This window comes from Pelodiscus sinensis, chromosome 3 (assembly GCF_049634645.1).
Source record: "Pelodiscus sinensis isolate JC-2024 chromosome 3, ASM4963464v1, whole genome shotgun sequence".
NCBI classification, from domain to species: Eukaryota; Metazoa; Chordata; order Testudines; family Trionychidae; genus Pelodiscus; species Pelodiscus sinensis.
The window spans coordinates 18,524,517-18,552,200 of record NC_134713.1 but is presented as its reverse complement, the minus strand read 5'-3'; the positions used below and the strand labels follow the sequence as shown (position 1 = coordinate 18,552,200).

The 27,684-nt window shown below is 42.0% G+C and overlaps 1 protein-coding gene across 7 annotated transcripts in view; it reads right to left on the bottom strand.

The window, feature by feature from the left end:
* PUM2 (pumilio RNA binding family member 2) overlaps nucleotides 1-27,684 on the bottom strand; it is a 128,913-nt gene that overhangs the window by 62,410 nt on the left and 38,819 nt on the right. For all 7 annotated transcript variants that reach the window (XM_006137572.4, XM_075923436.1, XM_075923433.1 and 4 more), the window contains 2 exons: nucleotides 5,824-5,892; nucleotides 136-241 (listed from right to left, as the gene is read on the bottom strand). In XM_006137572.4, the coding sequence (XP_006137634.1) occupies nucleotides 136-241; nucleotides 5,824-5,874 (157 nt within the window). In that variant the 5' untranslated portion in view covers nucleotides 5,875-5,892. The remainder of the gene's footprint in view (nucleotides 1-135; nucleotides 242-5,823; nucleotides 5,893-27,684) is intronic.

The following is a 27,684-nucleotide window of genomic DNA, read 5'->3' as shown; positions in this document are numbered from 1 at the left end:
ATTATAGGTTTCTCAGAATTAACATGAGGGAAAACAATTTAAAATTTAATGCATGTCCACAGTTTTATAAAACTTATTTTGAAACAATAGTTAGTTAACAGGAATCATCTTTAAATGCATATCACAATCACTTACGAGGAGTTCCCCATGCAGTCTCTCTCCACTCATCACCAAGGAATATCCCTTTTTGTCCATCTTTTGCTGAATCATCAGGTTCCCAAAACTTTTTGGCAGGTAAAAGCTATTTAAGAGGGGAAGTTACTTCATTTACAATAGCCAAAAACTACCCCAATAGTTCTTATAAATAACCAAAAATATTAACAGCACACCCAAGGGGGATATGCTCCATAAGTAAAACAAGAAATCTAGTTATTTAATTAATTCTATAGATGTTAACTGTTCCAAAAAAAACCAATTACATTTAAACATTTAAAAAATGAAAAACAGTGTTTAAATACACACAAAAGAAGCTCAGCTGGCAACCCAAGTACTATAGCTACCCAGAATACATATAGAATGAACAGTAACTATGCCAGCTTCCCAATGTTAATACACGAATGTTCTTCAAACCCTCACCTAAGCAGGTTGCATCTCTAAAGGTGACATTCTGGTTTCCACCATGAAGCAAAATTTTGGCCTTTCAGCCTAGATAAGAGTACCAGAGGTAGTTTTCATGTCGTCATTGCGTTAATTTGGAAATGAACCAAGTCTACAACCTTCAGATAAGCCACTATCTGCTGATGGCAGATCATCTGCCTCTAGATTATTACCAACCTATCATATTTGACCAGCGATCTACAGAGTATGGGTTCCAAATGTCAGTCATTCCCCTTTGTGATATGGTTTGCTCATATTACACTGCTCCAATTCAAAATTAGAATTTCAGGATTAGGGATGTGAAAGTTTAATCAGTGGGTGCTGGAGCAGCTCCCCACCTTGCTCCAGACCTGCGGATGGCCCACTGCAGGCAGGGGCTATTCCGGCATCCCAGCTGGAGCAGCTTCTGTCTGTGGCAGACTTAAATTTCACAGTGTTGTGATAAAACATGATTTTTTTTATTTAAAAATGGAAAAAATATCAAATTGTAAAACTCTTAAGAATCAGTGTTTCTGACGTATTCAGATCTTAAAGGATGGAGAAGTACATCAAAGACCATGCAGCATTCCTCAATACAGAGTTACTGAATGAAATTTAATAGCTTACAAACTTGATCTAGTGGCCCCCATTCTAGCTTTAAATCCTGTATTTATGTCTATAGAGGCACCACACTGCCTTTCTTTTGAATGTCCTAGGATAGGGCAGAAAGGAAATAGTCATTTTATGGAAACATGTAGGGGAGAAAAGTGTGTTTGTGGAAAAAGAAAGTGGCACTTCCAACAGGCAGCATGAATACGATCATTTAGTTCAGAGATTCTTCTGGTTAAGATAAAAGCTGCCAAAAACTGATGAGCAGAATAGAGCAGATTAAATCAGGATGTGACCAAGTCATGAAATTGTCATACACTTCTAGTGTGTTTATTCTGTGTCCTCTTCAATGAAGTTATTTATATACGACTTATTATCCAGCTGAAGGTCAGACAGGCATGATAGAAAACCTTAGTGAGGAAAGACTGGAATCACATTTATTTATCCCTGACAGTGTGTGCAGGATTTCTGCCAAACAAAGGAGTACTATCTACTGGTAGACTGTTTCATCAAGAACAGCAGCCAGAATATAATAAAGTCTAAATTGGGTCAGACGAATGGTCCATCTGGCCCAATGTCCTTTTTTTTTTTTTTTTTTTTTTTTGACAATGGCAGGTTCTTCAGAGGGAATGAACAGAACAGATAATCATCAAGTGATCCATCTCAAATCATCTATTCCCAGCTTCTGGCAGAGGCTGGCGACACTTCAGAGAAGGTTCTGCATCGCTGCCCTTACTAGCTAATAGCTACTGATAAGCTATCTTCTAGGTACCTCGTTCTTTTTTTAAATCTTGTTATAGTATTGGCCTTCACTCCATCCTCCAGCCAAGATTTCAGAGGCTGACCATGCTTTGCATGAAGAAATACTTCTTTTGGTTTAAACCTTCCTCCTATTAATTTCATTTGGTGACATACAGTTCTTGTGTTATGAGGAGTAAATAACAATTTCTTATTTACTTTCTCCACACAATCATGATTTGAAAGACCTCTACCACATACCCCTTAGTTGTCTTTTTTCCAAGCTGAAAAGTTCTAGTCTTATTATTCTCTCCTTATTTGGAGGCATGGAGGAGCTTTCCCATCATTTTTGTTGCCCTTTCCTGTACCTTTTCCAACGTCAATACATCTTTTTTGAGATGGGACAATCAGATCCGCATGCAGTATTCAAGATGTGTGTACCACAGAAAATATCATATTACCTCTGAATAATTCCATTTTATCACCTATGCCTTCTTTAATGATTCCCAGCACTGTTAGCCTTTTTTTACTGTGATGCACCGATGTTTTCAGATGTTTTCACAATGTCTCCAAGATCTAAATCAGTGGTAACAGCTGATTTAGACCCCATTATTTTATATGCATAGTTGGGATTATGCTTTTCAGTGAATTTCACCTGCCATTTTGTTGCTCAGTCACCCAATTCTGTGAGATCTCCTTATAACTCCTTACAGTCTATTTTGGACTTAATTATCTTAAGTAATCTGCAGATGATACAAAACTTTGCTACCTCACTATTTGCCTCTTTTTCCAGATCAATTATGAATATACTAAACAGTACTGGTTCCAGTACAGACCATAATGGGACCAGTATCAACCTCTCTCCATTCTGAAAACTGACCATTTATCCCTACCCCTTGTTTCCTATCTCTTAACCAGTTACCAATCCAGGAGAGGACCGTGACTCTTATCCTATCACATCTTACTTTGCTTAAAAACTAGAAGAGAACCAAGAAGTGGACAAACCTGATCTTTTGCAGAGCCCTGCCTATGAGCGAAGATGCAGAAAAGTCATTAAGAAGGTATTTCAGGAATGGTTAGTATAGCATGCCCATGGGCTTCTGCTCTTTGTGACAAGCAAATTGCTTTACAATTGATCTTAGGATGCAAAAAGATGTATTTTAGGTTACTCAAATTTGTCTGAGGCCACGTCAACAGTTAGATACTACATTTTGCTGGATTTTATGTAGTGACAATTTAACTCCACCACTGAGTTTGCCCTCAGAGAATGGAAGTACATAGGTAGGATTTTTTCCTGCCTAAGTTAATAGGGCTTAATCTTCCCTAAAGAGGGGGGACTGACCTAGTTCTTCCCAATTGCTGATGGCTAAGTATGCATTGTGTTGTCCATCTTAAATAAACTCTGGTTATATAACAAGTAACTAGCTAAGGGCATAAGCAGCCCAAACAAATGACCATCTGTTATTTCTTATATGGCACCCGGAAGAACACCTCTGAAAGAGCAGTCTGCACTTCTATTGTTGGCATGTCATCCATTCTGCTGTGTAACCGCGAAGCAAAGGCAAAACAGGCCATTCATTTAGTGATTCCTGCATCTAACCCAGTGCTTTAACACAAGCATATATTTCAGAAAAACATTTAAACTTCATTAAAGACTCCAAGTGATGAAAAAATTAACAGTATTCCTGGGTAAACATTTCAGTATTTTAGTCAGCCTCAATATTAAAAATGACAGTTTGAACTTTGCCAACATCAGTGTCCAGCCATTGGACCTTGCTATGTCTATCTACAAGATTAACTGTGCTCTCCAGTAACATCTTTTCCTCTGCCACCACTGCCATGTTATCTCAAGCTGCTTTTCAATAAGCTAAACAGACTATACTCTTAGTTTCATTTTAAGGAGCGTATTCCAGCCAACCTATTCTTGTATTTCTTTTCAGAACCTTCTCCAATTTTTCCAATATCCTTTTTAGAGTGCCGACACCAGAACTTGACACAGTGTTCCAATAGCAGTTTGACCAATTTTTTCTTTGCTTGCCACTAGCTTGCTTCATTGGCTCTCCTGCAAGGTTTTCCCCCTTTAATCCTCAAGTTACTGATATGTACTTTCATCCTTTTTTCTTCTTTTTAGGTCTAGCATTTACTACACAGCACTGCTTCCTAACCTAGAGATTGGGATCCTAAAATGGACCACAAGAGAATGGCTAATGGGTGACAAACTGGGGGAAGAGGAGAAAGCCTGTGAAATTAAAAAGCAGGAGCTGTGGTCGGAAAGTGGAAGATATAGAAAGGAGTAAGGTCAGAGGTAAAACTGCAAAGAATAAGTCTGGAGTCACAGCTAAAAATGGTACTCAATTTTCAGGAGACCAAAAGAGGAAGACGTCTGCAATACAATGTATTTTTTATGTAGAAAACTTTTCTTTTAATCTTGTTTTCTTCCTAAGTAAAGCAACATTGCACTGTAGCATGTAAGTGAATGAAGGGAACGAAATGATATTTGGCTAAACACATTATTCAGTCTTACTCAAACTAATTAATTTGTTTAGATATGACCACATTTACAGACTGAAAGCTAGCTGAAGGACTGCCAACAAATTGTCATGATAAATAGCAACACTAGAAACAAAAATTTGGATTTTTTAAAAAAATATAGTTTTTCATGTATTCTGGGAGCATAACATTACACTTTACCAAAAAACACCCCAAAAAACCAAAAACAACAACACTATAGAAGTGTTACATTTGGCATACACTAAAAAGTTAGGTCCTATCTATGTCACTCCTGTGTGTAAAAAATCAACACCAGAGCATTGTAGCTAAATCAACCTAACCATCAGTGTAGACGAAGCTTGGATGACGGAAGAATTCTTCTGCCAACCTAGCTACCAACTCTTTCTCCTATCAAAAACAGACTTCAGTCACACTGGTGATTAAGTTCATAATAAAATAGAACATATCCACAGATTTGTTTATTTTGGTGATTTTTAAGTGGGTGTTAGCCAAACCGTACTTCTTTTCATTGTCTTCAAGTGATGTGGCATAACCTACAAAACAGCATACAAAGTGCACATTTGCAAAATAACTCACATTTGCATCTAATACCAAAGTTTTACGCTACAGTCATTTTTGGAGACTTAACTAGTAAAATCTGAGAACATGACTCAAAATAAATTCAACTTTTCAAAGACAGATAAATTTTACTGAGATTGAGAAGAGCAAGCCGCCTGATTTAGCAGGCAGCAGTGGGCGGGTGGGGATGGGGGGGGAGGAGAGAGAGGGGGCTGGCTTAACCATGAATGTGAACTGATGAGCCCAGGCTCATCGGTTAACCATGTACACTATTACACTTTCACATCCCTATTTGAAGGAAAAGGATATTTTTAACCAGCAGAGTATTTTAAATTATTTAAATCTTCACACCTCTCATTCTGGAAGAAAGCTCTTGTTCCTCGTCACTAAGCCATAGCACATGCGCTGGTCCATCAGCACTAAGGTTACCCATTGAAGAAGTCATAACACTAAGGGTATACTATAATAAATGTACCTAATTTCACTAAATTTATAATTGTGTTATTTTTCTCTGGGTCCAGGAATCCTGCAGAAGCCCACAACACCATAGGTTTGGGTCAGTTGAAATAGCTTCTTAGAAAGCAGCAAGAGCAAAAATTAGTTTTTTCACAATCACGTCAACAAACCTACATTACTAGCTCTTCTTCCCCAAGCATATCAGTCGATAAGCCCAATTTGTTATATATTGTAAATACCATCTTTAGGTGCCCGAAAAATTGTTGTCCCCAGATCAAAACCTGCACCTATCAAGCTAAGACACTAAAACAAGCAAAATCTTATTAGAATTTCCAATCCTCCAATGATATTTTCTAATCGCCTATCAATATTTACCTCTCCCATTCCCCGAGATTCTAGTGCAAGAGCTTGAAACTCATGATTCATCTCATCCACAGATCGAACCTGAAGGAAAACATACGACAATTAGCAATTCATTAGATAGTGAATTGCACCTTTAATACAATTATGCAGTTATATATTCCCAATATGATTTTACTAGATTTTTTTAAAAAAGGGTTTCTAAAATTCAGTTTCCAGCTGTCCCACCTCATGTTGATCGTTGCACTTCTGCATTTTAAATATAGTAAAAGCTCAGGGGCTCTTCCTACATTTAAAATGCAGAGCCCCAACATGGGTGGCTCCTGGAGCTGGAATGAGCTAGGGCTGCTCAGTCCCAGCTTGAGCCGGCTCCTGGAGCTACCCCTGCTGTGGCTCTGAAGAGTGCTACTATTGACTAATTGTATAGTTGATAATTGATATAATCTGAATCGACTATATTATTAGTCTGATAACCGCATTGTAACATCCTTAGGCTGGAGCACACAAAATCTACTAGGACTTAGCCCCCCTAGGCCCTGGTGTGCATTTCTATAAACATATGTTTATATAACAAGGATCTTTTTTCACACATCAGGGTTACTGGTCATTGATAAGCTTATGTGGAAAAAAAAATACATGCTGAAAATTGCACCTGCAAATGTGATAATCTGGATAAACTTGCAGCTCTAGAAATTTCTAAATCAAGAAATTTGAAAACAGAACATTTTTAGCAGCAAATTTAGCAATCTGAATTTAAGGAGCAGTATTGATTTCCTGGCACTGGTGGGTTTTCCATTGCTAAAACTCAGGATGTCATTATAGAACATATTAAACTACTATTGAATCTCTGAAAATATGGGATCAGCAGCATATGAGTACACAGTTAATTTTACTGGAGTACTAGCTTAACTGAAAGTCCTAAAAGAACACTTCATGAAGTGATTTTGGTTGTCAAATTATTTCCAACCCCAAGAGAACACTCATGTATTTAACCAGTACTAGCGAAACATTTTAGGTTGATCTTTCAATAATTCAGCTAAAGACAAACGTTTCCCCCTAATACTAGAAAATTGGGTATTTAAAGTCAATTTGGTTGATTTTACACCAGGAGGAGTCACACTACAGTCCACAGGCCACATCCAGCCCCTCGGAGCCTTGAGTCCGGCCCCTGAGCTCCCGCCAAACAGCAGGGTTGGGACAGGCTTTCCAGAAGCATCCAGCCCAACTTCCAGCCAGTGTGGCAAGTAAAGGCGGCTAGTGATCCCATCACTCAGAAAGGCTAGTCCCTGGCCCCTCCTCCACAGCCTCAGCTCCCCCAGCTCCTGGGTGGCATGGTTGCTGTTCTGGGCAGTGTGGTCAGGAGGTCACAAAGGAATAGGGGTGGTTGGATGGGAGCAAGGTCCTGGGGAGGGAGGATGAATCAGGAGTCCCAGGGGGATCAGGAGGTTGGATGGAGCATACTTCCAGATCTGGCCCTCCACACAATTTCCATACATGATATGGCCTTGAGGCCAAAAAGTTTGCCCACCCATTTTACATTGGATTGTATTAATAGAACCAAAAGCTCAGGGAAGAGATGAAAAAATCCTTGTGTGTGGAAAATGAGATTGAGGAAAACAATGAAATTGCAAAATTTCAATTTGAGAAGACACATTTGAATTTGGATCATCTAAATTTCTAATGACTGAATTGATCTGCACAGATGTTCATAACAAAACAACAAAGACTTTATAGAATACTATGAATCGCTTTACTGTTACTTTGCAATTTACTATTAAAAGAAGGACATAAACTTGATATATACTAGGGATGTAAGCAAATAGTTTACTAAATTAACCAGTAAGCCTAGACTTATCAGTTAGTTGACTGACTACTCGCATTGCCCCCTCCCGCTGCCTTTGAGAGAGAGGCAGCAAGGCGGGGAGGGGAGAACAGGAGCTGCAGGGAGCCAGCTTAAAAGCCAGTTCCCCCCAGCACCATCTCCACAGTGTCACCTGCTGCCCCAGCGCTGCTTCCTCTATCAGAGGCAGCAGCACAGGGGAGGAGGGGGGGCACCAGGGAAGGATGCCAAGAAGAAAAGGATTTTGTTTCATTAGCACTTTTCATTAACAAACTCTTGTTAACCTACATTCATTCAAACACAAATATGTAAGTCACTGTTTAACAATATTAGCCAACTTCGTAAGTCTTGTTTTATTTTTTTTCCTTTTGGCTACAAAAGATGAAACGGTCATTACCAAGCCTACCTAGTTTTCAACATTAAATATACCTCAATTAGAGTCACAGCATCCCCCAGAATGCCATAAAAAGAATGAAAGGATAACAACATAACTTAAATCCATGTTATCCTTACATGTCTGTTAAAGAGGAACTAGAGTTCTGTGTTTACAGATCAATTCTATAGAATGTCCTGAACTTTACTTTGCCCATGTTCCAGTCTCATAAGCATGAAATTTGAAAGATTACTGTTACAGTCTTGTAATAATATTACAAGACAATATTGTTACCCAAAGAGCAAAGCCTTCACTTGTGCTTCCTTCAGCACTCTTTTGTCAGAAACAGTATTGCAGGAAACAATGGTATTTTAAGAGGTCTGTGTTCTCTGATCTCTATGAGACCAGATTTCTGTGCGTCTTGTCTACTAGAAGTAACCTTGCCTGATCTAGAAGTAACATTTATCTAACTGCTTACTTTTAAATTAAGTTGCAACAAAGAAATTATTTCAGTACAGAGAACTTTTATTTCTTTACAATGTAAGAAGTCAAATACTTTGTTTCAGATATCTATTTTCCATCATTTGTAGTAATTTATCAACTACTCAGAAAAGGGTGCCTTCTATTAAAATTATCCAAAGGGTATAGAAATGTACAAGGCTGGCTGCTTCTCTGTGTGCTGGACATTTCCCAGTGCAGCTAATCAGTATTGTGGAACAGTGTGCTGATGCATGCTGAGATCTCAGGGGAATCCTCCAGAAAGATCTCTAAGAACATTTCCTGGATGTACTCAGCAATTCTCTGTTAAAGGCTCCTTGGGAGAGCTGCTTTGTTCCTTCCCCACTGCAGGAAACTTTTCTGCACCATTCCACAATCACTTGTACAGGAACCAAGATACACACAAGTGAGCAGCACAGGGAGCAGAGCTCAAGAACAGGTATGTGGAGTTGGAAAATGAAGAAGGGGTACAGCAGGCAGATAATGAAGATGGAAGGGTAAGGAAGAAGAGAAGAGTGGCTAGTCCCATAGATAAAGGGGAAGACTTAATGGAGACAACACCAATAATGAGCGTTAGGATTACAAGGGAAAATAGGAATGGTAAGGATTTGCAGCCAGAGGAAGCTAGAGATAGACCAGAGAATTTCACTGTCACTAGGAAAAGGCAGGTCTATGTGATTGGGGACTCCTTATTGAGAAGAATAGATAGGCCTGTAACCAGAGCTGATCCAGAGAATAGAAGGGTGTGCTGTCTGCCAGGTGCTAAGATACGAGATGTGGAACTGAGGTTGAAGAGAATTATTAAGGGAGCAGGAAGGAATCCATTGATCATCCTACATGTAGGAACAAATGATACAGCTAGATTCTCACTGGAACGAATTAAGGAAGACTATACTAGGCTGGGGAGGATGCTCAAGGAAATTGAGGCTCAGGTGATCTTTAGTGGGATTCTGCCTGTTCCTAGAGAAGGGCAACTAAGATGTGACAGGATTATGATGATCAATAGATGGCTTAGGCAGTGGTGCTATAAGGAGGGCGTTGGGATGTATGGTCACTGGGAGGCATTTATGGACAGAGGACTGATCTCTAGAGATGGGCTTCACCCTTCCTCATGGGAGGGAAATAGACTTCTAGGATGGAGGCTGGCTCAACTTATTAAGAGAGCTTTAAACTAGGAATTTGGGGGAGATGGTTGGGAGATGCCAAGGTAATCTCTATGCCAGATTTTAACACTGAGAAGGAGGAAAACGAAGTAAGAAAGGATATAGCTGGGGGTAGGAGAATGAACATGAGGAAGGGTGGAGTGGATACTAGTCTAATAGGTCATATTGGAGGTATAACATCTGTGCCAAATTGGGTAAAGAATGTGAATGAGGTCAAACAGCAAAAATTAAGATATTTGTACACCAATGCGAGGAGCCGAGGTAACAAAAAGGGGGAACTAGAGCTATTGGTCCAGGAAGTGAAACCAGATATTATAGGAATAACAGAAACATGGTGGAATACTAGGCATGACTGGAGTACAGGTATTGAAGGGTATGTTCTGTTTAGGAAAGACAGAAATAAGGGTAAAGGTGGTGGAGTCGCATTGTATATCAAAGAAGAGGTAGATTGTAAAGAAATAAAAAATGATAGAATGGAGAAGACAGAGTCTGTTTGGGCAAAAATCACATTGGGGAAGAAAACTATCAGATCCTCCCCTGGGATAGTGCTTGGGGTGTGTTATAGACCACCAGGATCCAATTTGGATATGGATACCTCTTTAATGTTTTTAATGAAGTAAATACTCATGGAAACTGTGTAATCATGGAAGATTTCAACTTTCCAGATATAGACTGGAGAACAAGTGCTAGCAATAGTAATAGGGCTCAGATTTTCCTAGATGTGATAGCTGATGAATTCCTTCACCAAGTAGTTGCTGAACCAACAAGGGGGGATGCTATTTTAGATTTGGTTTTGGTGAGTAGCGAGGACCTCATAGATGAAATGATTGTAGGAGACAACCTTGGCTCGAGTGATCATGAGCTAATTCAGTTTAAATTAAATGGAAGGATAAACAAAAATAAATCTGAGACTAGGGTTTTTGATTTCAAAAGGGCTAACTTTAGTAAATTAAGGAAATTCGTTAGGGAAGTTGATTGGACTAAAGAAATTATGGATCTTAAAGAGGAGGAGGCCTGGAATTAGTTTAAGTTAAAGTTGCAGAAGCTGTCAGAAGCCTGTATCCCTAGAAAAGGGAAAAAAATTATAGGCAGGTGTGTTAGACCAAGCTGGATGAGCAAGCATCTCAGAGAGGTGATTAAGAAAAAGCAGAAAGCATATAAGGATTGGAAAATGGGAGGGATCAGTAAAGAAAGCTACCTTATTGAGGTTAGAGCATGTAGGGATAAAGTGAGAAAGTCTAAAAGTCAGGTAGAGTTGGACCTTGCAAAGGGAATTAAAACCAATAATAAAAGGTTTTATAGCCATATAAATAGGAAAAAAAAAAAAAAGAAGGAGGTAGGACCACTAATTACTAAGGATGGAGTGGAGGTTAAAGATAATCTAGGAATGGCCCAATATTTGAACAAATACTTTGCTTCAGTCTTTAATGAGGCTAATGAAGATCTTAGGGATAATGGTAAGTTAACAAATGGGACTGAGGATAAGGAGGTAGATATTACCATATCCGAGGTGAAAGCCAAACTTGAACAGCTTAATGGGAGTAAATTGGGGGGCCCAGATGGTCTTCATCCAAGAATATTAAAGGAACTGGCACATGAACTTGCACGTCCATTAGCAAAAATTTTTAATAAATCTCTAAACTCAGGGGTTGTACCATTTGACTGGAGAATTGCTAATATAGTTCCGATTTTTAAGAAAGGGGAAAAAAGCGACCCGGGTAACTATAGGCCTGTTAGTTTGACATCTGTAGTATGTAAGATCCTGGAAAAAATTTTGAAGGAGAAAGTAGTTAGAGACATTGAGGCTAATGGCAATTGGGACAAATTACAACATGGTTTTACAAAAGGTAGATCGTACCAAACCAACCTGATCTCCTTTTTTGAGAAAGTAACAGATTTTTTAGATAAAGGAAATGCAGTGGATCTAATCTACCTCGACTTTAGTAAGGCATTTGATACAGTACCACATGGGGAATTATTGGTTAAATTGGAAAAGATAGGGATTAATATGAAAGTTGAGAGGTGGATAAGCAACTGGTTAAAGGGGAGACTACAGCGGGTCATACTGAAAGGTGAACTGTCAGGTTGGAGGAAGGTTACTAGCGGAGTTCCTCAGGGATCAGTTTTGGGGCCAATTTTATTTAATCTTTTTATTGCTGATCTTGGCACCAAAAGTGGAAGTGTCCTAATAAAATTTGCAGATGACACAAAGTTGGGAGCTATTGCCAATTCAGAAAAGGATCGGGATATCATACAGGAAGATCTGGACGATCTTGTAAATTGGAGTGATAGCAATAGGATGAAATTTAATAGTGAGAAGTGTAAGGTTATGCATTTAGGGATTAATAACAAGAATTTTAGTTATAAGCTGGGGACACATCAGTTGGAAGTAACGGAGGAGGAGAAGGACCTCGGAGTCCTGGTTGATTATAGAATGACTATGAGCCGCCATTGTGACATGGCCGTGAAAAAGGCTAATACGATCTTGGGATGTATTAGGCGAGGTATTTCCAGTAGGGATAAGGAGGTGTTAGTGCCATTATACAAGGCATTGGTGAGACCCCATTTGGAATACTGTGTGCAGTTCTGGTCTCCCATGTTTAAGAAGGATGAATTCAAACTGGAACAGGTACAAAGAAGGGCCACTAGGATGATCCGAGGAATGGAAAACCTGTCTTATGAAAGGAGACTCAGGGAGCTTGGCTTGTTTACCACCTTAACCAAAAGAAGGCTGAGGGGGGACATGCTTGCACTGTTTAAATATATTAGAGGGATAAATACCAGGGAGGGAGAGGAATTATTTAAGTTTAATACCAATGTGGACACAAGAACAAATGGATATAAGCTGGCTAGTAGGAAGTTTAGACTTGAGATTAGATGAAGGTTTCTAACCATTAGAGGAGTGAAGTAGTGGGGGCAAAAGATCTATCTGGTTTCAAGATTAAACTAGATGGGTTTATGAAGGGGATGGTTTGAGATAACATGATCTTGGTAACTAATTGACCATTCATTATCAGTGGGAAATAGGTCAATGGAGGGATGATAGGAGTTACTACAGAGAACTTTCTGGGTGTCTGGCTGATGAGTCTTGCCCACATGCTCAGGGTTTAGCTGATCGCCATATTTGGGGTCGGGAAGGAATTTTCCTCCAGGGTAGATTGGCGAGGCCCTGGAGGTTTTTCACCTTCCTCTGTAGCATGGGGTACAGATCACAGCTAGAGAATTCTCTGCATCTTGGGGTCTTCAAAGTATTTGAAGGCTTCAATATCTGAGATATAGGTGAGAAGATTATTCTAGGAGGGGTGGGTGAGATTTTGTGGCCTGCACTGTGCAGGGGGTCAGACTAGATGATCATAATGGTCCCTTCTGACCTTAAAGTCTATGAGTCTATGTACCCCTGCTTACTCTCATAAGAGATCTGTGACAAAGACCCACCTCTCCCCAAATCTGTAGAAAAGTGTCAGAATTTTAAATTTTTCCACACAATCAGCAGCAAGGCAATCCTTGCTCTTTTCCTCATGTAGAGTACCTCCCACCCATCTCACCATGCTTTGGGTGTTTGATGAGATGCTTGCTGATGGCCAGACAAAAAAAGTGACGATTAGGTTACCAGCAGTGTATTTTACTGAAATGTTTCAACCCTGTGCGTAAACTTAATACTCCTGGTTTTGCGCATTGTTCTTTGTGCTTCAGGAGCTGTGGCCCTTGAGGAACATCCCATAAGCATTGGCTGTGCATCTCCACCAAATAAGAAAGCACACAAGACTTTGTGAGGATGCTATTGAGTGAACAATTTAAAAATTAAGACGAAGTCCTGAATAATCCTGCAGACTAAGCAGATGCATGCTGCACATTCAGAACTCTCTTCTGTGCCTCCTCCACCTCAACCAACCACATCTTTCTGCTTTCTAGGACTTCGTGGTTTACCCTTCACTCTACCTCTCAGACAACTTTCAAAACAACAGCTGGACGTACAACTCTGAATCCTGACCTTCTCCAGTACCTCCTTTTACAGCAGTGGTCTCCAACCTTTTTAAGCACAAGATCACTTTTTGAATTTATGTGCAATCCAAGATCTCTCTCAGACCCAAATATCCTTGTCCCACTTCCATTTTGCTCCTTGCACCGCCTCTCTCTGAGGCCTCGCCATTGCTCACTCCATCCTCCTTCCCTCCCCCATCCTCACTCACTTTCACCAGGCTGGGGTAGAGGGTTGGGGTGCAGGTTCTGGTCTTGGGTTAAAAGATTTAGAGCATGAAGGGCTCTGAATTGAGCTTGGAGGTTCCTGGGGGAACAGCTCCAAAGTAAAGGACCGGAGAGGAGCAGCAGTGGAAATAGGAGCAGCTGAAGTGCTGGCCCGTGGCCAAACCAGTTAGGATCACCTGTCAGAGGCTTCAAGATCTACCAGAAGATCCTGATCTAACAAGCATGCATGAGTGTGAGTGAGTGAGTGAGATTTCTTGTGCAATAAAAGCAAAGTTTCTGAATAGTAATACATCTTTGTTTCCTACAAATTGAGATAGCAGCCATGATGAATACATATATAAGCAGTTTAATTGTTTACACTCCAGCATGCAAGGCCGCAAATTTCACTATTGCTTCCTAGGAAAACTACATGTAATAAAACACTGCAGCTCCACTCTCAGAAATATACATTACTGGTTCTCATTTTCAAAATGCTGCCTGAAAGCCTCTCGATTTGAATTGTCCCCCCCTCCCATCTCCCCAATAGCATGTTGACTACTCAAAATCAGTAATGAAGTGGTCTGCATCAATACTCCACCCAAGCAAACATTTCACCGTTGGCTTCACAGATTATTCAACATACAACACCATGGGAATATCCTATGACCATCAACACTGAGCTCTAACCTGCAACTAAGGCATCACCAGTGCACTTTTAAAACTACCAAAGACACATTCCACTGTCATCCAGCACCTATTCAGCCTGCCAAACTGCTTCCTATTGCTGACCAGGTTACCCATATAAGGTTTCATAGCCAATTGCTGTAAGGCAGGGTTGGGTTGGGGGCAAATGACCCACAGAAAAAAAAAAGTCAGTCGGGGGACCAGACACAGGTGAGAAGCAAAAAAACAAACAAAAACAAAAAACCCCAAACCTTCAACCAAGAAGGAGAAAGACAATCCCCACATTCCCTTCATACACCAGAGCTTAGGCAGGCTCAGGCTAGTAGACTGTGTGCTTGAGGCCCATGGGAGGTTAGTGGGGAGTCTGGAGTACCAGCAGGGGCTCCCCAAAACTGGAGGGGGAACACTGAGCCTCAGGAGCTGTTATCTGGCCCCCCAGGCCTTAGGTTCCCCAGCCCTGCTGTAAGGAGTACACAAGATCATTATGAGCATTTCAACATTCCCCCATTATCATCTTTTGGTCTAGAAAGAAAATCTCCACTTTTAGCTGTGTGTATAGGCCAATATTCCTGAGGATGTGTGCATCATGCACCTTCCTGGACCACCCCATGCTGAAGTCAGTGAAATGCCCATATTGATCCACCAGCACCTGCAAACATCCTGGAGAAATACCCTCTCCTACTGATGTACTCCGTCACAGGGTGGTTTGCTGTCAAAATCTGAACATGTGTACATCTCATGTCCCTTCAGTGTTAGGTAAACTCATTTCTGCAAAGCTGTCTACTATTTCACACATTTTCCAAGTTATGGTCATTTGGAGCAGGATGCGATTAATTGCCCTGCACACTTGCATTAACATTGATCCACTGGTCAACCTCCATACTCCAAATTGATTTGCCACCAACCAATAGCAGTATGGAGCCATAAGGTTCTGCAAAGCTGTTACCACCTGCTTCTTCACCAATAGGGCCGCTCTCATTCTGATGGCCTAGCACCACAGGGCAGAGGCAAGCGTCTCACACAGTTCCAGGAAGGTGGCTTTCTACAGTCAAAATTCTGTAGTCACTACTCATCTCCCAGAGCTACCTTATGATGCAATCCCACCATTCAATGGAAATTTCCCGATCTCAAAAGCAACAGTCAGTCCATCTGCAGCCGTTTCATGAGTGTCAAAAAGCAATCTCAAATTGTGCCTGTCCAAAACACATAGCACAGAGGTTGGAAACCTTTTCAAACCAGAGAGCCATACTACACCAAAATTCAGAGCAAGTGGTCAACAAAGAGCCATGTAAGAATGCTAATTTGCAGGACTAAAAATATACAACTTAACATTATTGATAACTGACATAATGAAACATTGTACTCACAGAATTTATTTAATGGGACTTCTGCTGCCGCATCTTTTCGTGCATTTCTTTGAAGTTTACATTATAACTGGTCAAATCCAGCTTCATGCATACATGCAGGCTGTCTTCTGTGAATCTTATGGTGGAGGCTAGGGATGTGGGGGTGCAGGAGTTTGGACTGAGGTATATAAGGGGCTCACGGCAGGGGGACTGGATATATGATGGGCTCAGGGCATAGGTTTGGGGTGTGTGGGTGGTGCAGGAGTATGACGATGTGGGGGTAAGAGGGGCTCAGGGCTAGGATGTGCAGGAGTGTTATGATGCTGCAGCCAGATGGGGGCTGGGCCCCAACTGGGGGTTTGTCTGACAGGCTTCATTTTTAAATAAAGTAAAATATTATGTCCAACACAAAGGCTACGTCTACACTGGCCCCTTTTCCGGAAGGGGCATGTTAATTTCACCTATCGTAGTAGGGAAATCCGCGGGGGATTTAAATATCCCCCGCGGCATTTAAATAAAAATGTCCGCCGCTTTTTTCCGGCTTTTAAAAAAGCCGGAAAAGAGCGTCTACACTGGCCCCGATCCTCCGGAAAAAGCGCCCTTTTCCGGAGGCTCTTATTCCTACTTTGAATAAGAATAAGTAGGAATAAGAGCTTTGAACCCTACTTTGAAGTAGGAATAAGAGCCTCCGGAAAAGGGCGCTTTTTCCGGAGGATCGGGGCCAGTGTAGACGCTCTTTTCCGGCTTTTTTAAAAGCCGGAAAAAAGCGGCGGACATTTTTATTTAAATGCCGCGGGGGATATTTAAATCCCCCGCGGATTTCCCTACTACGATAGGTGAAATTAACATGCCCCTTCCGGAAAAGGGGCCAGTGTAGACGAGCCCAAAAGGTTTCAAATTGTCTTTATTTATGGCAAGGGTGGGGAAACTTTTTTGGGTTGTGGGCCACTGTTCCACAGAAAAAAATCAGCTAGGAACCACACAAGTAGAAGCAAACCCCTCCCCGCCCCCTTCAAAAACCTCCAACACTCACTGATGTGGCCCCCAACTGAGACACCGCAGAGGGCAGGGAGGACTGAGGTTCAAGGTCTCAAGCCAGGTTAACTCTTCTGGGGTTCCAGAGTTAGAGATTTTGTGGGCCCACCCCCAGGCTCTGAGGTGGGGCCAAAAGTGAGGAGGCCAGTATGTGGGACTGAGTTACCAGTGAGTGGGATAGGAATGCAGAATTTGGATGGGAAGTAGGGTGCAGGAGCAAACTGGGAATAGGTATCTGGACAGGAGAGCCTGTTCTTAAAACAGGCAGCTTCCATTGGCCAGAAACGGCCAGTGGGATTGTGCTGGGGGCGGTAACAGCCAGGAGGCACCACCCTCCTCCCCTCCTTGTTTTTCACACACTGTGAGCTAACAGCCTGCAGTTACTTTTCTGTGCAGGGGCAAGGGAGTCTGCCCAGGGGCTCCCTGATGCCGCTGCATGCCTGATCCGACCAGTGGAGGGTATTTTGCACAGACCTGCTGTAGCCCCAGCGTGGGCTGCCTGCTGTGGAGGGAGCAATGGGGGGCTGGGCTCAAGCTTCAAAATTGCCATATTTGACTCCCTCACGAGCCATAGGTTGCTGACCCCGATATTGCATGTCAGGCAACCAGGAGTTCCCTTCAATTAGGAACTTAGTAATTAACTGCATAGGTTATAGGATAAATGCTGCCAAATAAAGTTGGAAGCCCCTGAAATGCTGGAAAAGAAAACAATGCATCATGGGACAGTGAGCCTAAACCCAACATTCACTATGGTCTGCTATGCCTTTCCACATATGGCAAGTGTCGAGATGGACTGGAAGATATCAAGAGTGCACTGCTCACACTGTTGATCATGCCCCAACTATGGGTGCACTCTGCCGACAGACCAAATACGAACACGCAATACTGATTTTTATTACAGTACTTTTTTTTTTTGACTGTCAATGTAAGTTATACTGTGGAGTTCTACCACCTCAAGTCCTTTCTAGGGATGTCAATGTTTAGACAGACTACATGATTAACCAATAAGCCTAGGCTTATCAGTTAATCCTGTCAACTGCACATACAGAGACAGCAAGGAAAGGTGGAAGCCTGTCCCACAAGCACTAGATCCACCTGCCTCCCTCACCACTACACTGCTGCCTCTTAGAGAGGCAGTAGGAGAGCGGGGGAGGTAGGAGGGGAGGAGAGAGCTAACTTTAAACCCCGTTCTCTGAGTACCGGCTCTGTGGTGCTGCCTCTCTCCCTGCACTGCCGCCTCTATCAGACAGGGGCTGCTGCTGCTGCAGAGCAGCCTCTGTCCACAGGAAGTTCGGATCCACCACAGATAGAGGCTGCAGTTCAGGCAGCAGGCAGGAGAAGGTCTCTTATAGAAAGGCAGCAGCTCAGAATGGCAGGGCGCTCCCCAGGAGTGGGACTGGGAACATACTGGCTGCTGGTTCCACCTCCTGGGACTATCGAATAGATGTGTAACCGCTAAAATTTTGAAGCAGTTACACAACTATTCAATTATACCCTAACATTCCCTAGTCCTTACATACTCCATTTGTTAAGAGTTCCAGCTCTAATTTTTAAGTATTAACAGTTTCAAGGTGTATTTTATTTGATCATAAGCTTGGAAAGCAATTTTCAGATTAATTCAGTTCACCATACAAAAAATACAATCTGTCTCCATTACATATGCCTTTTCACTTCTAACCTCTTTACCTCTTCCTTACTCTAATGGGGCTAGGGTATATCCAAATTGCAATAAAAGATCTGTGGCATGGCTGTGACTGGCCTGGGTCAGCTGACTTGAGCTATAAATTTCAGGATAGACATTTGGGCTAAGACACCCCAAATGTTTACACAGGAATTGTGCAACTCTGCAGTACAAGCCCCACAAACCCAAATCAGCTGACACGGACTTGGGTCTGGTACTACAGGATTGTTTTAAATCACACTGTAGCTGTACCCTTAGCAAGCAACTTCCACTAGTCCTACTTTAGCTCAATTCATCAGCAACTCTCCTGATTTTGATATCTTATCCAAAATACATAAGCATATTCTATGCCGTATGTAAGGAATGGACAAGAACAAATGTGTACTTACATTTAAGAAGGCGCTAAGAGGGATTCAGAGTACAGGCCAATGACTGACTTGTACAGAATAATTAAAATACTACAGACGTAGGAGACCATAACATGACAGGGTTCAACCAGAACGGTTTCTACTTCTGCAAAGGAAGATCATCTCTCTCTAATTATAATTTTTTGTTTTAACACAATCAATTTGCATTTTTATAAGGCCTTTGACAAAATCTCTCACAAGGAGGCAACTAAAAAAAAAGCAATATTAGAATGACAGCACAGTATTTTCATTTATCAAAATCTGGCTAAAAGACACAAAATGCAGGAATGAACAGTTAATTTTTAATAAGAGTGTGGTGCCACAAGATTTTATACAAGAACCAGTGTCATATATATTTATTATCTAGAAAAAGAGATGACCTGTGAGGTGGCAAAGTTTACAGATGATAAAGTTATTTAGGTCAAGACCAAAGACTACCAAGAAACAAAGCAACACGAAGGCAGATGAAATTCAATGCTGATAAACTCAAAGCAATGCACAATGAAGGGATTTTCAGAGCCATTCATAAACCTGAGTTCTAAATTAACTGCATCAACTAAATCAACAGGCCCATCCATCTGTGAGGGGAGCACAATGGAAACCTCTGCTCAAAAAAGCAAGCAGCAAAATGTCAGGATGGATACACAACAGGACTGAGAATATTACAAAAATTCTGCCATTATATAAACCAGGAGTGGAGAACTTAAGGCCCAGGGCCACATCTTGCCAGGATCTGGCTCCTGAGGCTCAGAACTCCACCCCAGCATCGGGAAGCCCACCCTGACACCACAGTCACCTTACCATTCCCTCATGGGGCTAGAGCACACACAAACTCTACTAGCCTGTGCCCCACTAGGCTATTGTGTGCAAATGGAGCGTCTCTCCTTTTCAGTCAGGAGCCATATCAGTGATGGTTTGGGGGTTCTTTTGCTTCCCACTTGTTTGCGGCCCCCAAGTCATTTTTCTATGGGTTAACCCTAACCCTAACTAAAAAAGGTTCCCCACCCCTCATTTAAACCAAAGATAATTCCTTCTGAGAGTGTATGTTCAGTTGTGATCACACTATTACCATGCAGCTCTCAGAAATAAGGATGGTAAGCCACAGGTGACTAATTATGTACTTGATACAAATTGTATCGAGTACATGATTCGTTGATAAGGGGCTGCTGCGGCTCTCAAGTTTAAATGTAGTAGGGGCCGGGTGTACAGGCAGCTCGGCTCCTACTACATTTACACTGCAGAACCACAGCGGGGTAGGTCTTAGCTCGTGTTCGGTCCCGTACTGTGGCTCTGCATTTTAAATGTAGTAAGAGCTGTTTAGCTCTTACTACATTTAAAAGGCAGGGACACGATGCCGCTGTGCCTCTGTCGTCCCCCCCCCCCCCACACACACACCACAGAGATGGTGGTAGGGAGAACCAGCTTTCCCCAGGAGCAGCTCCTGCTTCCAATGTGGAGGCAGCAAGGGACAGGGAAATGCGAGTAGTTGACTCAACTAACCAATAAGCCTAGGCTTTATCGGGTAGTCAACTAATAGACTCCTCTTACACATCCCTACTCAGAAATTCACCTCAAAAAAGTTATTTTGGCCTTGGAAAGGGTTCAGAAAAGGGCAACTAAAACGATTAGGGGTTTGGAACGGGTCCCATATGAAGAGAGATTAAAACGACTGGGACTTTTCAGTTTAAAAAAAAAGAGGACACTGAGCGGGGATATGATAGAGGTATATAAAATCATGAGTGATGTGGAGAGGGTGAAGAAAGAAAAGTTATTTATTAGATCCCATAACAGAACTAGAGGACACCAAATGAAGTTAATGGGTTAGCAGGTTTAAAACTAATAAAAGAAAGTTCTTCTTCACACAGTGTGTAGTCAACCTGTGGAACTCCTTGCCAGAGGAGGCTGTGAAGGCTAGGACTATAACAGAGTTTAAAGAGACGCTAGATAATTTCATGGAGGTTAGGACCATAAAAGGCTATTAGCCAGGTGATAGAAATGGTGTCCCTGGCCTCTATTCATCAGAGGCTGGAGAAGGATGGCAGGAGACAAATCGCTTGATCATTGTCTTTGGTCCATCCGCTCTGGGGCACCTGGTGCTGGCCACTGTCGGCAGACAGGCTACTGGGCTAGATGGACCTTTGGTCTGACAGTACGGCCGTTCTTATGTTATGTTCTAAATGATATCGCAAAATTAGAAATGTAGTGATGGGAAACAAGAATTACCAAAAGAATGACTGAAGTCCCATATGAAGAGAAACTGAAAAGATTGAGATTGTGTACCTCAAAGAGGAATGAAAATATTCAAAATAATCAACAGTACAAAGTCAAATGTAAATTTCATTTTGCAATTACTTGAATAAGGGAAGTGCCAGCAATGCCCCTCTGCCATGTATAATTGCCAATCTGGACAGTCTCTGTGCCAAACGATAAATGGACACAAATCAGACATCAAGAAAGAAAACATACAAAAACCAGTAAGAGAACATGTTAATCTTCCTGGACTCTCAGTATTTACAAGTAGTCATCCTTTTACAACAAACAAACAAACAAACAAACAAACTTACTTCAAAACCACAGGCTCCACACAGCGCTGCTGCTTTGAAATGCTGCAGGGAGCACAGTGTCAGGCTCCACACAGCATTTCAAAGTGCCAGCGCTGCATGGAGCCCAGAGTTGGCAGGGGTGTCCCCAGTTGGCTCTGGGCTGCATGTGGCATTTCAAAGCGGCAGACCCCAAGCTCCACCACTTTGAAACGCTGCATGCAGCCAGGCCAACTGGGGAGGTATCTGAGCCTTTAGCTATCATCTTTGGAAAATCATGGAAGACAGGAGATATTTTCCTTATGTGGCATGACAGATTTATCCTAAGAAAGATTACTCTAGTTTAGGTCACAGTATAAAGATGAGGTGGTGATATTTCTGATAAAAACTATACAACATCTAAAAGGACAACAGACCAACACCATGGGTGACAACTGTCTTAAAGAGCTGAAATGTTAGCAATCTAAGTATATAACCTAAATTTGTATAGGTCTAAGATTAGGTCACATGAAAGAAACTGTTGGAATTTTCATGGCTGCTTTTAGCTGGATGCTTTTTTTTTTTTTTTAAATGATCTCTCAGACACTAACGCACAGAAACTTTTCACTTCCCCTTAAAACCTGAAACTAAGAAAACCATAAAGCCTTTTTTATTTTCAAAACCAAGTGTTTACAGAGACTCTCTCCCAAAATATATAACTAACAAGAATAAACATTCTCTGTATGTATTACAGTGTGGGCAGAATTGATACCATATCACTTGCACATGATCCTCTTATTATTTTATGGTAATCCTTCCATTTTAACTCCTTTCTGAATTAGAGTTTTCCTAACTGTCCATAGTAATTCTGCAGATTAAAGAAGGCTATAATGCGGACATATTTTGGTTTTGAGGAAGAGTACATGCATGTGAAACATCTAGCAATAAATTACAGATATTTACGTCATATTCAAAGATTCCCTGTATCACTAAGATCAACTCCTCCACAATTTCATCTCTATTCTATAAAACATCAAAAAACCAATACTAACAAAATCTTAATTTACATAGTTAAATACTGACATTTACAGTTAGGTTACCCTTTACTTTTCTATTTTACTTATTCAGAAGATGAACAGATTACATCTGTAAATTACAAAAACAAAAAACAGATGTAATAATTTTGTTTCTTTACATTGAGCAACACACATAATTTATGGATTTGCATCAGTCACAATTAGATGATGATACAAAAGTTCTTTTCAAATTCCTTGGTATTATCTCTTTAATCTGAGAAGATGAGACTGAGTCACCTACAGACACAGAACTTAATTTATAATCACAAATTCAGTCTTCAAAGTGTACACTAAATCTAAAATGCCCACACTGCAACTCGATTATGCTAAATATTAAACCAACCCTCTTCCCCAACTTATGTTAAAAGAACATTAAGGTTGTGAAATCAAGCACTCAAGTTAGGAAACATCAGGTGGGCCTCCTGCAGACAATCATAGAACCATAGAGCTGGAAGAGACCTCAGAAGGTCATCAAGTCCAGCCCCCTGCTCTAGGCAGGGCCAATCCCAACTAAATCAACCCAGCTAGGGCTTTGTCAAGCCGAGACTTAAACACCTTTAAGGATGGAGACTCCACTACTTCCCTAGGTAACCCATTCCAGTGCTTCACTACCCTCCTCGTGAAATAGTTTTTCCTAATATCCAACCTGGACCTCTCCCACCACAACTTGAGACCATTGTTCTGCCATCTGTCACTACTGAGAACAGCCTTTCTCCATCCTCTTTGGAACCTCCCTTCAGGAAGTTGAAGGCTGCTATCAAATCCCCCCTCACTCTTCGCTTCTGCAGACTAAACAGACCCAACTCCCTCAGCCTCTCCTCGTAGGTCATATGCTCCAGCCCCCTAATCATTTTGGTTGTCCTCCACTGGACCCTCTCCAATGCGTCCACATCCTTTTTGTAGTGGGGGTCCAGAACTGGACACAATACTCCAAATGTGGCCTCACCAGAGCCGAAAAAAGGGGAATAATGACTTTTCTGGATCTGCTGGCAATGCTCCTCTTAATGCAACCTAATATGCCATTAACCTTTTTGGCTACAAGGCACACTGTTGACTCATATCCAGCTTCTCATCCACTGTAATCCCCAGGTGCTTTTCTGCAGAACTATTACTTAACCAGTTGCTCCCCAGCCTGTAACAATGCTTGGGATTCTTCCGTCCCAAGTGCAGAACTCTGCATTTGTCCTTGTTGAACCTCATCAGATTTCTTGTGGCCCAATCCTCCAATTTGTCTAAGTCATTCTGGACCCTATCTCTGCCCTCAAGGGTATCTACCTCTCCCTCTAACTTAGTGTCATCCGCAAACTTGCTGAGGGTGCAATCAGTCCCCTCATCCAGGTCATTAATAAAGATATTGAACAAAACCGGTCCTAGAACCGAACCTTGGGGCACTCCGCTAGAAACCGACCGCCATCCTGACATCGAGCCGTTGATCACTACCACCTGGGCCCGGCCTTCTATCCGTCTTTTTATCCATCTTACTGTCCATGTATCCAATCCACATTCCCTTAACTTGCTGGCAAGAATATTGTGGGAGACCGTATCAAAAGCCTTGCTGAAGTCAAGGTATATCATATCCACTGACTTTCCCACATCCACAGAGCCAGTTACCTCATCATAGAAGCTAATCAGATTGGTCAGGCACAACTTTCCCTTTGTGAATCCATGCTGACTATTCCTAATCACTTTCCTCTCTTCCAAGTGCCTCAAAATGGATTCCTTAAGGATCCCTTCCATGATTTTTCCAGTAACCGAAGTAAGACTGACCAGGCCTATAGTTCTCCAGACCTCCACGACTTTTCAAAGATAATGGCCGAAGGCTCCTCAATGACATTTGCCAACTCCTCAGTACCCTCGGATGCATTAAGTCCGGACCCATGGATCTGTGTACGTTTAGCTTTTCTAAATAGTTCCTAACCTGTTCTTTACCCACCAAGGGCTGTCCATCTCCATCCCATTTTATGTCACTTAGCTCATTAGTCCGGGAGCCCACCTTGTTCGTGAATAAAGAGGCGAAGAAAGCATTGAGTACTTCAGCTTTCCCCACAGCATCTGTCACTAGGTTCCCTCCTTCATCCAGTAGGGGCCGCACACCCTCTCTGATCACCTTCTTTTTGTTAACATGCCTGTAGAAACCTTTCTTGTTATCCTTCACATCCTTAGCCAGTCACAATTCCAATTGCGCTTTCGCCTTCCTGATAACTCCCCGGCATTCTCAAGCTATACATTTAAGCCCCTCCCTGGTCATTTGTCCAAGTTTCCACTTTTTGTAAGCTTCTTTTTTGTGCTTAAATTCACCAAGGATATCCCCTGTAAGCTAATCTGGTCTTCTACCATGTTAGCCTCTCTTGCTATGCATCAAGAGGGTTTCTTTCTGTGCCTTCAATAAGGCTTCTTTAAAATACTGCCAGCTGTCCTGGACTCCTTTCCCCTTCATGTTAGCATCCCAGGGGATTCTACCCATCAGATCTCTGAGGGAGTCAATCTGCTTTTTTGAAATCCAAGGTATGTATTTTACTACTCTCTTTTCTTCCTTTGGTCAGGAAATCTACCATCTCATGATCACTGCTTCCGAGATTGTCACCCACCTCTACTTCCCCTATTAGTTCCTCCCCGTTTGTGAGCAGAAGGTCAAGCTGCACACGGCCCCATATCAGATCTTTCAGCACTTGTACAAAGAAGTTGTCCCCAACATTCTCCAAAAACTTCCTGGATTGCCGGTGTACTGCTGTATTCGTTTCCCAACAGATGTCAGGGTAATTAAAGTCCCCTAGAGAACCAGGGCCTGCAATCTGGAAGCTTCTCTCAGTTGTCTGAAGAAAGCCTCATCTACCTCATCCACCTGATTTGGTGGCCTATAGCAGACACCAACCAACATAAGAACATAAGAACGGCCGTACTGGGTCAGAGCAAAGATCCATCTAACCCAGTACCCTGTCTGCCGACAATGGCCAGCACCAGGTGCCCCAGAGTGGGTGGACCGAAGACAATGATCAAGTGATTTGTCTCCTGCCATCCTTCTCCAGCCTCTAACAAACAGAGGCCAAGGACACCATTTTATTTCCTGGCTAATAGCCTTTTATGGATCTAACCTCCATGAAATTATCTAGCTTCTCTTTAAACTCTGTTATAGTCCTAGCCTTCACAGCCTCCTCTGGCAAGGAGTTCCACAGGTTGACTACACACTGTGTGAAGAAGAACTTTCTTTTATTCGTTTTAAACCTGCTACCCATTAATTTCATTTGGTGTCCTCTAGTTCTTCTATTTAGGGAACTAATAAATAACTTTTCTTGATCGGCCCTCTCCGCATCACTCATGATTTTATATACCTCTATCATATTCCCCCTCAGTCTTCTCTTTTCTAAACTGAAAAGTCCCAGTCGCTTTAACCTCTCCTCATATGGGACTCGTTCCAAACCCCTAATCATTTTAGTTGCCCTTTCCAAGGCCAAAATATCTTTTTGGAGGTGAGGAGACCACATCTGTACACAGTATTCAAGATGTGGGCGTACCATAGTTTTATACAGGGGCAGTAAGATATTCTGGGTCTTATTTTCTATCCCTTTCTTAATAATTCCTAGCATCCTATTTGCCTTTTTGACCACCGCTGCACACTGTGTGGAAGTTTTCAGAGAACTGTCCACAATAACTCCAAGATCTTTTTCCTGATTTGTCATAGCCAAATTAGCCCCCATCATACTGTACGTATAAGTTGGGGTTATTTTTCCCGATGTGCATTACTTTACACTTATCCACTTTAAATTCCATTTGCCATTTTGTTGACCAATCACTCAGTTTGGTGAGATCTTCTTGGAGTCCCTCACAGTCTGCTTCTGTCTTGACTATCCTAAACAGTTGGTATCATCTGCAAACTTTACCATCTCACTGCTTACCCGTTTCTCCAGATCATTTATGAATAGGTTGAAAAGGATTGGTCCCAGGACTGACCCTTGGAGGACACCACTAGTTACCTCTCTCCATTCTGAAAATTTATCATGTATTCCTACCCTTTCTTTCCTGTCTTTTAACCAGTTCTCAATCCAAGAAAGGACCTTCCCTTTTATCCTATGGCCATGTAATTTACACAAGAGCCTTTGGTGAGGGACCTTGTCAAAGGCTTTCTGAAAATCTAAGTAAACAGCAAACACTGCTGTTGTTTGCTCCTTTAAACTTAACTCAGACTCTCAACAGGTTTTTCTCCCTCTTTATACTGGAGTTCAGAGCAATCATAGTGCTCTCTTACATATAGTGCAAGTCCTCCTCCTTTTCTCCCCTGCCAGTTCTTCCTGAACAGTCTATACCCTTCCATGACAGCGCTCCAGTCATGCGAGTCATCCCACCAAGTCTATGTTATTCCAATTAAATCATATTTCTTGGACTGGGCCAGGGCCTCCAGTTCTTCTTGTTTGTTGCCCAGGCTTCTCGCATTAGTGTACAAACACCTGAGATAACCAGTTGATCACCCTATCTTCTTCATTTGAATCAGCGGTCCTCCTTTGTTGCTTGTTCCTCTTTGCAGTTCTTCCCGGTATCCGACCTTCCCACTCCCCTTAGGGTTTTGGTCACCGTCCCCTGACAAACCTAGTTTAAAGCCCTCCTCACTAGGTTTGCAAGCCTGACCGTGAAGATGCTCCTTCCTCTCTTGGTTAGGTGGATCCCATCTCTTCCTAACAATCCTTGTGCCCGGAACAGAGTCCCATGGTCGAAGAAACCAAAGCCCTCTCTGCGACACCACCTGAGAAACCACACATTTACTTCCTCAATTTGACTATCCCTGCCCAGTCCTTTCCCTTCAACAGGAAGGATGGACGAGAACACCACTTACACTCCAAGTTCTTGGATCCTTCTTCCCAGTGCTACATAATCCGCAGTAACCCACTCAAGGTCATTCTTGGCCGTATCGTTAGTTCCCACGTGGAGAAGCAGGAAGGGGTAGCGATCCGAAGGTTTGATCAATTTGGTAAGCTTCTCAGTCACATCCTGAATGCAAGTTCCCGGTAAGCAGCACACCTCTCGAGATCCCAGGTCCAGACAACAGATGGATGGCTCAGTCCGTGTTAGGAGGGAGT